This window comes from Neofelis nebulosa, chromosome 14, assembly GCF_028018385.1.
Source record: "Neofelis nebulosa isolate mNeoNeb1 chromosome 14, mNeoNeb1.pri, whole genome shotgun sequence".
In the NCBI taxonomy this organism is placed as follows: Eukaryota; Metazoa; Chordata; class Mammalia; order Carnivora; family Felidae; genus Neofelis; species Neofelis nebulosa.
This window is the reverse complement of record NC_080795.1, coordinates 82,150,102-82,164,520: the sequence shown is the minus strand read 5'-3', so window position 1 is coordinate 82,164,520 and position 14,419 is coordinate 82,150,102. Positions and strand designations below refer to the sequence as shown.

Genomic DNA, 14,419 nt, shown 5'->3' with positions numbered 1-14,419 from the left:
AACAAAACAGAGTCTATAGGATGGCAATACACTGTCTGTTACACGGTGAAGGCCTTAAATGACTCTCAAGCTAACATTATAGTATTAAATACTAAAATATCTCAAATACATGGAACGGTTCTACAAAATAGAATGGCATTAGATGTTCTAACTGCCGCACAACGTGGAACTTACACTCTCACAAAAACAAAGTGCTGTGTGTGCGCTCCAGACGACCACACAAATGTTTCGGGATTTCTAACTGACCCGAATACTCAAAGTGATGTTTTACGCAATCCCTCTCTTTCCGTTGACGATTGGTTAAACTCTTGGACTGGAGGATGCTTGTCAACTACCAAAGAACTTTTATTCGAGCTAATCTTTCTAGTCATTCGAATTAGGTTTTGCTGTTTTCTCCCGTGTCCTTTTGCTTGGTGCAGAGATCCCATCGCTGCAATGGCTTCTCGACGACAGACGATCCTTACCCACAGAGACACCACCTTACTGTCCATGTTGGATTCAGCTGCCTCTGCTTTTTGTGATTCCTTCATGCATTCCTCACCTGACCGATATGGACCCATGTAGGTAGGGACGTCTCTACACCCCTTCTCAGCAGGAAGAAGCTACAGAAGATGAGACCTTCTACCTTCAGCAACCTGAAAGATTTAAGGGTCAAAATTGTTCAGGGGGATATGATGAGGGAGCATGGGGTGGGGGGGGGGCGTCGCTGAGGGCAAAATACAGGCTGGCACCTCCCACACTCCCCGGTGGGATCTGTGGGATATTCCTCAGACACTCCTGGCTGCCCAAGAACAAAGGAAAGGGGTTTAAGTGCTTGCCATGGGGATGTGGAAAACTAAGGCAAATAAAAACTAAGTTCCCTTACTGCCTACAGCCCATTGACAAGTCCTTGAAACCGGCAGAGTGACCTCCCTCTAGGAGCTCAGCTGCCTCAATGATGACACTTTGCTGGGGACAAAAGGGAACCTTGGCTTAACATTGTCCTGGCCCCCTCCCACCCCCTCCAATCCCCCCTCCTGTAAGTCTACTTTAACATATAAAAATTCCTTGGGAAGCTTCCTTTGTCTCAACTGCCCCAGGATATATGCTGGCAATCATACTCCAAGCTTATGGCCCTGGATATGCATCTGAAACCTCGCGAGTGAGGTTTATGAAACAGTAATAAATGGTGTTTCCGTAGCAACGGTTAGCCCCTCAAGGTCCTGGAAACCTTGCTTCGAAAATACCTTAGAGACTCTATCCCTGATCCCCTCCCAACCTGAGGGTGTATAATGAGTTACTTGTCACAACCCCAGTGCAGCTCTTCCTACCCACAGGTCCTGCCCCCGTGCTTTAATAAAATCACTCTTTTTTGCACCAAGACGTCCTCAAGAATTCTTTCTTGGTCGTCGGCTACAGACCACTCCACCATCACCCCAAAACTTCATCAAATTACATTATTGAATCAGCACTGAACCGGAGTGTGGGTGCATGGGAGGGATGGCAAGGGCGCTGGCAACCTCACCGTTCACCCGCCACGCAGGGGCAGCCCCCTGGTTCGGAGTCTCCAGACGAAGGAGTAGGCCTGGGGGACGGCACCCACCATCGGCTCTCACAGCCCATCCTCCAGTCCCTTCTTGGAGAGACTGAAATGCATCTCCAAGGGGCAGCGAAAGAATTCACAAGGACAAGTTTTCTCAAGCGAATGCTGTAAGAGAGGGGAGGTGGGGAACCCTGTCCTTTGCTGCACCCGGTAGGGGGTGCACCGCCTTCCTCGGAGGGCAGACGAAGAGTCTACAGGTGGGCTAAGTCTTCTTACCTGGCTCCCCCTACAGGCACGTACCGGTACTGCGGCTCATCCGCTCGTGCACGCGCGTGCGCGCACTCAGCGCAGGCTCGCCACCCGCCCACGTGGTCCGGGCGCCCCCAGGCCTGTGCTCCTCTTCCTCCCCGGCTGTGTCTGCCCATCCTTGCCTCACCCCACCCCTCAGCTTCTCTTCCCTCCCCCTGCCCAAGAGGCTCCCACCGCCCCCCTCCTCCTGCCCCAGACCGCGAGTTGACCCCCGTCTGCCCATCTCTGGGTGGACCCGCGGACCCGAGTCAGCGCTCCCCCGGGCTCCGAGCTCCTGTACGAGAGGAGGCGCTGCTGACGCGGAGCCTGGGAGGCCCCAGGAGCGGGTCGCACCCGCGGGGCTCCTTTGCTGCAGCCGCTAGCCGCCTGCTCACCGCCTGCTCTGCTCGAGGGCACAAGGGACCCCTCGGAGGGTCCCCAGGTGTGGGGGGCGCCTGTGGGACTCCAGGAGGCCACCCGCACTTCACAGCGGGGCCAGGCGCCGCTTCCACAGCTCAGGTCAAGTTCATCTGCACTGAACATTCCGTTTCTTTCACGAAGGGAAATTAGTTACTTAGGCAACTCGATTTCCTCTAAGAAGGGCCTCATAAGCCTTCTGAAAGGTAAGTGTCGTGAACTAGGGGCTTTTGTGGTGCCTTCCAGGCTGATGTGACATCAGTAATAGGGGCTTTTGATTAGATGTTTTTAAATACAAAAATAGAGTGGAGCGAGACAGAACTGGGTAGAATAGAAAATACCGAGTGCCCCGACACAGGAAGGAGGATTTATATATATATTGCAGATACATGTATAGGATTTGGGTCACAAATGTGGAAAGGTGTACTCACTAAGGCACCAGCCTCCTGGAGGGGTGGGGGAGGCTCGTGCCCCCCCACCCCCTCGCCCCGGGAAGGGGCAGGACTGCGGCCAGCCTCCGCCACGGCCTGAATCCCACCCCTGGCCCAGAGAGAATTTTCCCCGGGCCCAGACTGACGCCTGGCTCTGGGGGTGTCGGGGAACTCAAGGACCCAAAGTCATGAGCTGTGTGAACGGCTCAAAGATCCTCGGGGACCCTGCCCCACACCCACCTGCTCCTCCACGGGCGCTCCCCAGCTGCCCTCCGGAGCGGCGCCCTTCTCCCAGGCCTCCCTCCTGCCCTCCCCGCACCGGGCCAGAAGGCTTTGCCCCCCTCCTCCCTGCTTCCTCCTCCCGTATCCTTCGTAGAGCCCCCGAGGACCCCTCTCCGGAACCTCTCACTCTCCCCTGGGGTCTGCTTCCGAAGCACCCAGATTGACAGCCCTCCTCACCCTCCCCTCCCCACTTCCCTCCTCCCCCGCCTCTCCCTTCCCTTCCCTTCCCTCCCCTCCCCTCCCCTCCCCTCCCCTCCCCTCCCCTCCCCTTCCCTTCTCTTCCCTTCTGGCACAGGGAGTTGGCCTGAGGGGTGGAGGGGCGGTTGGTGGCAGGGTGTGAGGAGAGGGGCCGAGGCGGGACCTTTGGGCTTCCGGGAACCCACCCTCTCTTGGCGGGTCGGACTCTATCCTTACCCCCTGGGCCGGGGGACAGCCCAACTCACCTCCTTTCCCATTTGGTTCGCCGCGGGGTGAGTTTTCTGCGTTTCCTCGCAGAAACTTGACAAATAGGCCAGTCTGCAAAAGGTCACAGAGGCTTCCCGGGTTCCGCAGCCGCTGCCCTTGCCGGCTAAGCGTGGCTGCTGCCCAGGGGCACCAGGCGGATGGAGCTCTGGAGCCAGCTCGGGGGAAGACAAGGCACCGAAGGGCGCCGAAGCCAGGCCATCGCTGCCCAAGGAAGCCTCCTCTGATGGGCCACCCCGCTGGCTGTTTGCAGGGTCACGTTGAAGTCAAAGTCTGGGGTGAGGCTCTGTCTGTGTGAGAGGCACGTCCAGCCCCCAGCTGCCTGGGCTCCCAGGGACCACGGATGGCTGGTTCCTGCCCCTCAGCTGGGGTGGCAGCGGGTCAGTCCCAGCCTGCCAGCTGGAGTTGGACAAACTCAGAGCCACGCACACTCTCCCACCTAAGTGGGCCCCTGGCACCCACCAGGCAGAGCTGCAGGGACCGCGGACAGGGTCCGGACTGCAGCCGGTCTCCCCCTGGAGGGCTCTTCCCAGCCCCCCAGGGCACCTTGCCTACCTCAAAGCAGATTTCCTGTGAGAGGGGAGGCGCCCCAGTGATGGGCTTCTGTTGGGGGCGGGGGAGTTCCAGGGCTGACAGCCAAGAAAGAACTCTTGAGACGTCTTCGGTGTAAAAAGATGATTTTATTAAAGCACGGGGTGGGGGGGGGGGCGCCTGGGTGGCTCAGTCCGTTGAGCGTCCGACTTCGGCTCAGGTCATGATCTCACGGTCCGTGAGTTCGAGCCCCGCGTCGGGCTCTATGCAGGACAGCTGGGAGCCTGGAGCCTGCTTCAGATTCTATGTCTCCCTCTCTCTCTGCCCCTTCCCTGCTCATGCTCTGTCTCTGTCTCGAAAATAAATAAAAACTTTAAAAAAATAAAAAAAAATAAATAAAGCACGGGGACGGGACCGTAGGCAGGAAGAGCTGCACTGGGGTTGTGACCGGTGACTGATTATATACCCTCAGGTTGGGCCGGGGTTAGGGACAGAGTAAGTCTCCTTCAGATGTATATGAGGGGCCATAAGCGGGGGAGGATGATCGCCAGCATATATCTTGGGGGGTAGAGATAAAGGAAGTTTCCAAAGGAGTTTTTATATGTTAAAGTAGACTTACAGGATCCTGGGGGGTCGGGATAAAATTGTCTTTTGCCCTGAGCAAAGTGTCATCATGGAGGCAGCCAGCTCCTATAGGAATGCCACTCTGCCTGTTTCAAGGACTTGTCGTTGGGCTGTAGGCAGTAAGGGAACTTACGTTTTTCTTTTGACTTTGTTTCCCATACCGCAAACACTCAAGTTGGGGAGATCCGCTGGGCCAGCCTGAAGGGTCCTGACCGGGGCCCAGGGCAGGGACAGCAGGGAAAGGATGAAGCCGGCTTGTCCCCAGACCATGTGAGTGAATCCACAGAGTGTTCAGGAAAATGGAGACCCAGCTGGATCAGACCGACCACAGCCTACGGCAGGGAAACAGGGAGGGGTCAGGGAAAGGGAAGGGGCCCGGGGGGGGGGGGGGGGGGGGGTGCTGAGGGAGGGGGCAGTGCTGGAGGTGGTCCCTCTGGGCAGGGCCTTCCTGGAGGTGGGGAGGGGAAGAAGGCTCCCGGGTTCTGCAGGGCTCCCCTGGGGCTGGGAGAACAGGCGGGCGGAGGGAGGGGGAAGCTGGCTAGAAGGGGGGCAGTGTGGGGGGCGGGCAGTCCTCTGGGCCAATGTTCTGACCCATGCTGATGACCCCCTGTGACCCTGGCTCCCGTGGAGCCCCGGGGACTGGGATACGGCCCTAAGGCTGGTGACAGAGGGAGCCTCCCAAGGCCACCCGCCTTGTGCAGGAGGCCCCCACCAGGGGCTACGCAACACCACTGGAGGGCCCAGAACTTGGTGGGACGCGGGGTCTGGCTGATCACTGCCTAGTTGAGACCAGGCCAGGACCTTTTAAAGCCAAATAGGCAGTAGTGTCTTTCCAGATACGCTCGGGTGGGGAGCTCCCCAGGCCTTGCTGTAAGGGAGGCCCCTGCCCTCTGTGTCTCCATCAACCGTCAACAAATATCAGCCTCCAGGTCCCCAGCCCCGGTGGGCCTCTCGGACCCCAGCTTCTCTATCGGCCACTGCCCTATGTCCTTAACTTGGAGAAATTAAAAGATAAAGCTTTCACTCTGAAGATCCTTAACTTGTCCTGGGACAGCCATCATCTAGGTAAGGGGGCTTCTCGGTGCTCTGTGACAAATCCTGCGACTGATTCCCACGCGCGCCATCCGAGAGCCCTTCTGAGTCTGCTGACGCGCAGCGTTCCGCAGGCACAGTCACAGAGGCTCCACCCAGCTGTCCACAAGGCCATTTGAGGAGGGTCTTGGCTTGTGCCTCCAGGAAGCCTGCAGTCTTGTGTGTGAAGCAGCCGCAGACTGTGGCCCCAACACCCCTTCCTGCAGCGCTCCCTCCTGCCAACCCCCCCACCCCCCACCCCCGCAGTGCTATTCTTGCAAACATCACACTTCTGAATTCTAGGTGTGACTTTCTACCCACAGCACCAGCTTTCAAGCTGTATTTCCATTCAAATGTACTCGTCTGGTATTCACCGAGCACCTAGTACTTCCCAGGCAGTACTGGATGTCAGGGGGGAGCGGCAGGGACCACCCCGGCAGGAGGGGAGAGAGCGCCCCGATATGGGCACTTGAGCAGAGAAGCAAGGGTGCAGGCCAAGGAGGCCTGGAGCAGACTTCCTGTTCCGGGACTGGGAACAGATGTGCAAAGGCACTGAGGTGGGAGCCTGTGGTTGGAGCAGATGCTCTGAAATCACAGTAGCGCTTTGGACTCCAAGACAAGTGGGAGCCAGCCTGAGAGGGGTGTGCTGAGGCTCCACTGGGAGATGCGGAGCTGGGCCCCCAGAGATAAGGCAGGGGTACAGAGCCACACACCAGTTGCCGGTCCCTTGGGCTGCTCTCCTCACACGCTGAGGCCCCACTGCCACACGTGGCCTTGCCTCCGACCCAGCTAGAGCCCCAGAGTGGTAGAGGCCTGCAGGGCCCAGCCCAAGACCTCCGTGGCTGGCTCCCAGCCCGGGTTCTGCCCCTACATGAGACAAGGTGGCAGGAGAGGGGGGCCAGGGCCTGCACACTTTCCCACGGGACCCCTAAGCAGGGACCTGAGCAGTAGGAGTCCCCAGGCCCCGGGGCAGGGTGGGCAGCTCCAGGTGGGAGCACGGGGCCACTGAGAGGCTGATGCTGGGGCCCAAGGAGGCCAACAGCACCCGCCAGCAGCCTCGGAACAGCACCCGCAGACAGACAGACAGACAGCCCGTGGCCGCCCGACACACCCGGGGGCGGGGGATGGGTGCTTCCCTCTTCCAATGAGATGGCAGAATGCCGGAAAATGCCACCTCTTATGCTCTCTGCACCCCACAGCCACCTCTGCAGACTCAGCACCCCAAGCCAGGTTCCTGTTAGCTCAGGTCCCAAGAGTGGCCCTATGGATACCTCTTCTGCACTGGTGAGGGCAACGGCCACCATTCCTTCCCAGTTCAGGACGCCGCCTTCCTGGGCCAGGGACCCAACCGGGACCTGCCTAACCACGTTCACACTTGGGTCCAGACCCTGGACAGGACGGGAGACATCCAGCAGCAAATGTGCGCGCGCCCCCCCCCCCCCCCCCGCCCCAAACTCAAAGGGCCCATAACCCAAGCCTCAGCAGTCCCGGCCAGGAGAAAACTCCCCCGAGAGCACGTAGGAAAGGTTACGTACACCCTGGGAGAGGCACAACACCCGCTGCTCCTGCCTGCTGGCCTTCCTACTCCCCTACCCAGCTGGGGGATGCCACCTTCCCGGGGCACCGACCAAGCTTCCGTCAGCAGCGGTGACCAGAGGCCTCCAAAGTACTCACCAGTGCCGGCCTTCCTTCTCTCTGGGCTCAGCCAGGGACTTCGGGAACCAAGGCTGGAAAACTAAATGTGCCTGACTGCGGGAGGGCTGGGTCACTTGCGTGGATGCCACTCCGTCTCCGTCCCGGAGCATCTGGGCCTCTGTGCTGTGTGGACTCTCCCACCGCTTCACTCGGTCATCCCTTCAGGGGTCACAGCAGAGCCTTCTGGACCAACCCGGCTAGCGTGGGGACCCTGGAGCCGGCAGGCCTGTGGTGGGGTGCTGGATGCTGGGGCCAGGCACAGCTGCAGTGGGGACCCGGGCCCTTTGCAGGGTGAGAAGGCACCAGCTCACAGGGAGTGCCCATGTGGGGGGACATTTCGCCAGGGCTGCACCCACCTCCCTCTACCCATTGGGCCCTCCTCAGGACAGCGTCTGCCCAATCAGAGGTGGGGCGAACTAAGACAGGGAAAGAAAAAGCAGTCTGTGCTGGGGTTGGGGGTGGGGTAGGGGAGAGGAAGCTGACCCAGGAAATGTACAGTTAGTTTGCAAACTCAAAGTTCTTGACAAGCCCAAGAAAGGGAAGCAGACGCAGAGGAGTCACAGGCACAGCCAGACCCTCGGGCAGGTGGATACACACCCGACCGCTCCGGTGAGTGTCCAATGTACACGAAGCAGGCTCCCACAGTTCTGGATTGAAGGAGGGAGCGTGAGCAGCCTGCCACGGGGAGGGGGGTGGGCAGGCCTATTAGAGGAACCCTCCTGCCATCACTCTGAGCCCAAGGAACCCCTCTGGCCGGTAGCTCCCGGGTATGCCAAGCCCCTGGATGCGGGGTCTCCTTCAGGAGGAATGGGTTCCAGAGCATGGCCACGACCCCCACCTGTTCAGACTTGCCCAACTGACTACATACTGAGAGCAAGCTTGGAGGGAGCCAGCCTGGCCTCCCCACCCCGGTTTCCCAAAGGACCCCACAGATTATGTCATCCGGCATTGCACAAACCCCCTGGCTTGGCCACATGTGTTCAGATTTGAGTCTGGCATTTTTTTAAGGATATCGGAGTCTCCTGGCTGACGTGTGGCAGTGACCTTGGGGACATTTTGTGAGTCGGCTGTTCACACAAGAGCCCTCTGAATCACAGGGTCCTGTCTCAAGGCAGAGCCTACTTTTGCTTTCACTCACCATGGGTGAGCACCCGCCATGGGCCAGAGGTGGTCTGGGTGCTGGGCACACGGATTCCCCTGTCCTCAAGGGCTGACCTGCTGGAGGGAATCAACAAGGAAGTGGCCCATGCCCAAACGGATGGGCAGGGCCAAGATAACATGTATGCCTCCTGTGGGGACCGAGATTCATCCACTTCCCTTCCAGGAAGGTGGCAACGGGCCCTGCGTGCCAAAGGAACTTCACACTCCCCCTTCCAGGATAAGCCCAAAGCTGAGACTAAGATACCAGCAAGGTGCTGCATGGGGAAAGGATGAGAAGGTGCCACCAAGGCCCCCATCCTGCCCTCCAGAGGTCAGGTCCAGAAGAGGAACCTACTGCATGACCCTGGGGAACATGGAACCCCACAGATGCCACCACTCCTTGGCTGGGGACATTTTGTGACACACACAGAGCCCCACCTTCAGCCTCCAAGGAAAGAGCCCCCAAAGTCTTCCCAAATTGATGTCTCCCACGTCATCTGGATGTTACAGAAAACCAGACAAGGTCTGACCCTGATCCTGGCACTGTGAAGACAAACACACACACACACACACACACACACACACACACACACACACACTTACATGCATACTCATACACACCAGCCACACATCCACTCATATCCCCGCCCTGCACACTCACATGGTCACATGGTGCCTAATGCACCCCAGACCTTTCCCACGTGTCCGGTGCCATTATAGGGTCCCTGTTCCCATCCAGCTCCATCCCAGCCACTCTGCCATTCTGTCTCAGCTCCCTCCCCCTCCCCTCAGCTCCTTCCCCCTCCCCTCCCCAACTATAAAGTTAAGAAGCCTCTTCCTCTGGGGCCCTCCTCCACTGTCACCCAGGTGCCACCGAGAAAGGCTGAGAGACAAGGCCAGGTGCCATAGCTCCCCACCGGAAGTGTGTTGTGAATGTGTGAAGTATATTTCAAAAACAAGAAGGTGGCAGAGACTCAGCAAACTGCAGGTCTCTACAAGAAGAGGAAGAAACCGGCAAAGGGAGGAGGCGAGGAGGGCCAGGCAGCCCTGGCCTGTGGGCAAAACACAGCATCTTCAGCTCCCCGTGGGCTGTGCGTGGTCTCCCTCCCTGGCCAATGGCAGGCAGGATGCAGGGACACGGCGGGGGGTGGGGGGGTGCTGCAGGTCCAGCCAGGGACTATTCTACTGAGAGGACCCATGAAAGGCTTTGCCATCAGGCTTTGTTCTAACGGCCCCCTAGGCTCTGGCCGGGAGGTCAGATCAGGCTGGCTTTGGGAACGGACCCCCCCACCCGCCCCACCCCGGCTGCAGAGTGAGCTGGGGGCCTGAGAGCATCCTGGCGGAGTGTCTTGGCCCAGGGGGGCGCAGCCACATAAGAAGCGGCCCTGCGCCCAGAGGACAAAGGGGTCCAGAACGAGCAAAGATGGACCGTCGCCGGGGATCCCTGTGGCCCGCCACCACTGCCCCCCTCCGACCTCCGTCCCCAACCCACGGGAGAGCTCACGGCTCAGCCCCGAGGCGAGGCCGGGAGCCGAGGACCACAGGCAGCCCGGAGCAGAGGGCGCGACGTGCCAGGGGCAAGGTCCCTGCCTCCTCGCCGCCCTCAGCCGGCCCCAGGGTCGTAAACGCTCCCACCGCACTGGGCAGAAGCGACGCGAGCCTTCCCGGAGAGGGGCCGCCCCCGCCCACACACGCTCGCGGAGCGTCGCCCGGCTGCCCCGCGATGTCCAGTGGCCTGCGTCCAGCGGGCCAGCGACACCTCCCTGGGCCAGCGCTCGGAGTCTGGGTGGGGGCGCGCCAGCCCCGCCCGGTTGCGGGAACTCTGACTCTCCCGCTGCGCGCGCGTCCCCCGCGCCTCCAGCAAGCACGCCGACCCCGACCAGCCTCCGCGCCCACCCCCAGCCCGCGGGAACGCCGACCGCGACCCCCGCGCGCCCACCGAGCTCCCCACGCCCGCACGAGCGCCGGCTCCGCCCCCGCCCCGCCCACTGGAACGTCGACTCCGCCCCCCGCGCGCCCCCAGCCCGCCGGAAAGATAACTCCGCCCCCCGCCCGAAGGAGCGGCGACTCCGCCCCCTGCCCGCTCCAGCGCCCCCCGCCCGCCGGAGCGCCGACTCCGCCCGCCGTTCCCCGCCCGCTCGGCTGCCGGGAGTCCGGGAGTGTCGTGCGATTGGGCGCCAGGCTCGGGCAGCTCGGCGAGGCCGTGGACCTGCGTCTGCCCCGCGTGAGTCGGCGGGGCCCGGATCCCGGCGGGGAAGCAGGGATGACCCTTTCGGCGCCCGGCAGGGCGTAGGGGGAGCGAGCAGGGTGCCGGGGGAGACGCCGGAGGGTCCGGGGGAGGCCGGGAGTCGGGGCTTAGGGGTGGGCCCAGTGCCAGGGGGCTGAGCCTCCACTCCCCTCCTCCAGTCTTCCCGAATATCCCCCGAGATCCGGGCTGGAGCGGGCGCACACCGCCACCCGGCGCCCTTCCTGGCTGGGTGACCCAGAGCTGCGCCGGGCATGGGGCCCGTCACCCAGCTCCAGGTTCCCCACCATCGCTCCCGAGGGGACTGGGGAGGGGCAGCCTTCCTGACTTGGGAAGGGGGCTGGGATCTTGGCGGGCCGGTGGGATGGGGAGAATGCACTGGCCTCCCGGGGGGACCCCTGGAACTGGAGCCTACCCAGGGGAGGCGTGAAAGCTTCTTGTCTGCCAAAGATTATGCAAGCGTGTGAGGTGCCCAGGAGCCTCCGCCCCCCACGCTGATCCACCTGACCCCTTCCCGTCGCTGGGGGCGAGGACTAGTTCTTACTTCTCTGCTGGCCCCCAGTCACGGGATGCCTGGCTTTGTCAGAAATCAGCCCATGAGCCTGGGGGAGGCAGTCTGGGTCCCAGATGGCGCTGTCCCAGAAGCCCACTGGTCACTCTCAGGGGTCCTTTTGCTGGACCCTGCTAATTGCCATCCACTCCAGCCAGTGCCTGGACTCAGCCCAGTGGGGCCTGTTTGATTGGGTGCCTGGCAGTGGACAGTGGGGACGGTGGCCGGGCATTCCAGAGCTTCCTTGAGAACAGCTCAGGGCTTCTCCATGCCCAAAGCCTACTTTATAGAAGAGGAAATGAGGGAGGCTCCTTCCTCCCTGAACTGTCTGGATCTGGGATCAAGCCCCCGCTGGGCATGACACCGTTTCTGGGCATTTGCATCTCCTGTCCCTGACCCCAAGATGTCAGCCCAGACCCAGGACTAGGCTGGGGGGGGGGGGGGTTGCTGTTCTCTCTCTGATATTCTCCTTCCTCCCAGTGCCTGGGAACCAGCTCCCAGGCCTAGAATGCCCATCCCCCGCCCATGGCTGTCCCCAGCAGAAGGCACCAGGCAGCTCCTCCCACACCATGCCTCCTGCAGAACTGAGAGCCAGAACGCCAGCTGGTCACCTTCCGAGTGCTTTCTCCACCCACTGCCACTGGTCCCTGCCCACAAGAGGGTCCTGGTGTAGGCACCGGGCAGCCCCCACAGACTCCTGAGCCTGTTTTTTGGGCACAGAATGGGGGAAGAACAGACACTCCTGGGCTCGCTGACTTCAGCACTGAATAACACACAGAATGGAAAGCACCCCGCGCCCTCAGCACAGAAGCGGCTGGAGGTGGGGGCTCAGCTAAGTGTGCCTCGTGCACCCACCCAGCCCCTGAGACCCCATGTCAGGAATGGAGCTGGCTCATGGAAGGTTCTGGATGCAGCCTGGCTAATATTGCTGGTCACTATGTCCTCTCCCCCAGGACCACGACCAGGGGGGCCACTCTTTTGGCCTCCCTTTCTGTTTGGTCCTGAGACTAATGAGCTCCCTCAGCTGGCCCCATCCGCAAGCAGCACAGGCTTGGGGGGGGGGGGGTCCCAACCAGGAGGACTGTGCACCGAGTGAGGGGTGGGTCAGGAGTGGAACAGAAAGACCCTTTGTGTGCTGGCTCTGCTGTTGGAAGCTGGCAGGCCCCCCCTGCCATCTGCACAATGGGGGCAGCCTGGCTCCAGGGCCAGGGGCTCTGGCTCCACTGGGAGGAAGGAGGCGTGGGGCACGCAGCCCGGGGCCTCCAACCAGATGTCTTTCCAGGCAGGGCCACTTTCTTTGCCTCTGTGAGACCCCAGACGGGACACCTGTCTTCTCCAGTATGAAGGTCTTCCTGCCCGTGCTGCTGGCTGCCCTTCTGGGTGTGGAGCAAGGTGAGATGCCCTTGGGGCCCCAGGCCTGTGAGTGAGCTGGGCCTTCCTCCCCGACTCTCTCTCCACCTTCTCTCCTGAGCAGTGCCCAGGGGTCCTTCAGGCCAGTTCCCGTGGGACCTGTTCTAGGAGGCCTAGCGGGGCCTCTCCCCCAGCAAAGCGGGGGGTCATGCTTCCTGCTCCCCCTGGAGGCCTGGGTTCTGCCCCCAACACACTTATCACTGTGCACTTGGGTGGCCCTGGAGTCCCTTCAGGATCGGGGTCCCCAGTCATTCATTGTCTTTTTGGGTCTCCAGCCAGAGTCTGGAATGCGATCATTGCTCTGTTAGCATCTGCAAATGATTGGGTGTTGGTGTTGGCTCAGGACTGGAAGGGAAGGTTCCCTGGCTTGAGACAGGTGTCACCTACAGCATGCCCCCCTTCTTCTGCAGCTCACTCCCTGGTGTGCTTCTCTTGCACGAATCAGAACAGTAATTTCTACTGCCTAAAACCAACCATCTGCTCGGACTCGGACAACTACTGCGTGACCGTATCTGCCTCCGCTGGCATTGGTGAGTGCCGGTACCTGCCTCTGCAGGGATCTGGGCATCGGTGAGCCCCGGTGCCTGCCTCCGCCGGCATCCGTGAGTGCCGGCGGCCGGCCTCTCCCCGCTTCCTGGGCCTTTGCCCTCTGCCCTTACCCTCATAGCCTTGTCTTCCCGCCTAGGGAACCTGGTGGACTTCGGCCATACCCTGAACAAGGGCTGCTCCCCGATCTGCCCCAGCCCCAGCATCAACCTCGGCGTGGCGTCTGTGGGCACCTATTGCTGCCAGAATTTCCTGTGCAACATCAGCACGGCCGGCGGGGGGCTGAGGGCCAGTGCCGCCGTGTTGGGCCTCGGGCTCCTGCTCAGTCTGCTGTCCGCCCTGCAGCGGCTTGGGCCCTGACCGCTGGGGCCTTACAGCCGGCCCAGACTCCCCCAGCTCAGGAAGGAAGGCCCGGCCCCTCTTCCTTTGACTCGTCACCCTGCTTGATCCCAGTTCTCCCAGCCCTCCCCGCCCTCGGTCCCCCCCCACCCCACCCCCCCGTCAGGCCCCCGGGCCTGCACCTGCCCTAAGAGGGGCCAGCTGCCCTCACTTCTCAGGCAGTGACGTGACCTTCCTCGGGGAACCTGGGAAGGGATGAGGGCTGGAGCCTGAGGGTCCCAGAGTCAGAACTGAGTTCTGGGGACACTCTAGGAGGCACACGTCAGCCCCAGGCCCTGCCCCGTCCAGGCTGTGTCTGCCCCCAGGTGGTGTGGAAGATGTGCTCTCTGCCACTGCGTCCCAGAAGGGCAAGCGTGCTGTTGCCACAGGTGACTGTGTAAACTCAGCTGTGTGGACACGTGTGCCGGGTGCCCCTGTGGCGTGTGTGCGAGTGTGTGGCCGTGTCCGGGCCCGTGTGTGTGCGGGATAAGTGCCAGGCGTCCGGCATTAGCAGCCGCCGAGCTCCCTGAGTCCACACCAGAACTTCTTTTCTCTGGCATTCCTACGCCCCACTTTAAGGGTAGCCTTTTGGAAGACGGGGTTCCAGTGCATCTGGGCTTGACTGCTGGACCCAGGAATCGGTTCCCACCCCCAACTCCAGCCGCGGCCCCCACCCCCTCCCTCCACCCCATACTGGAGTCTGCCTGCTGCCTTGGTGCCTCAAATAAATGCGTGTTCCCAACCCTTCCTGCCCTGGGTGTGACAGCCTGTGGCTGCTCGTCTGGGAGTCCCCCTCCCAGCAGGGTCCTAGTGTGGGGGGCTCCCTG

The 14,419-nt window shown here is 61.3% G+C and overlaps 1 protein-coding gene and 1 long non-coding RNA gene across 4 annotated transcripts; one reads left to right on the top strand and one right to left on the bottom strand.

Annotated features, from left to right (window-relative positions):
* Window positions 1-323: 323 nt before the first annotated feature.
* Window positions 324-2,623, bottom strand: LOC131494735 (uncharacterized). The gene is made up of 2 exons (XR_009253580.1): window positions 1,799-2,623; window positions 324-1,687 (listed from the first exon to the last, which is right to left on the bottom strand). It is a non-coding gene; the product is annotated as an uncharacterized LOC131494735 (long non-coding RNA).
* Window positions 2,624-10,561: 7,938 nt separating this feature from the next.
* LOC131494734 (lymphocyte antigen 6E-like) lies at window positions 10,562-14,339 on the top strand. Of its 3 annotated transcripts, none has more exons than XM_058699288.1 (5): window positions 10,586-10,687; window positions 11,739-12,078; window positions 12,541-12,650; window positions 13,079-13,198; window positions 13,354-14,339. In XM_058699288.1, exons 2-5 carry the CDS (start codon window positions 12,038-12,040, stop codon window positions 13,572-13,574), a joined length of 492 nt encoding a protein of 163 aa, XP_058555271.1. In that variant the 5' UTR covers window positions 10,586-10,687; window positions 11,739-12,037; the 3' UTR covers window positions 13,575-14,339. The 3 variants fall into 3 exon arrangements, with proteins under 3 accessions (XP_058555272.1, XP_058555271.1, XP_058555270.1); XM_058699287.1 differs by having other exon boundaries at window positions 13,336-14,339; XM_058699289.1 differs by lacking the exon at window positions 11,739-12,078 and having other exon boundaries at window positions 10,562-10,687; window positions 13,336-14,339.
* The last annotated feature ends 80 nt before the right edge of the window (window positions 14,340-14,419 follow it).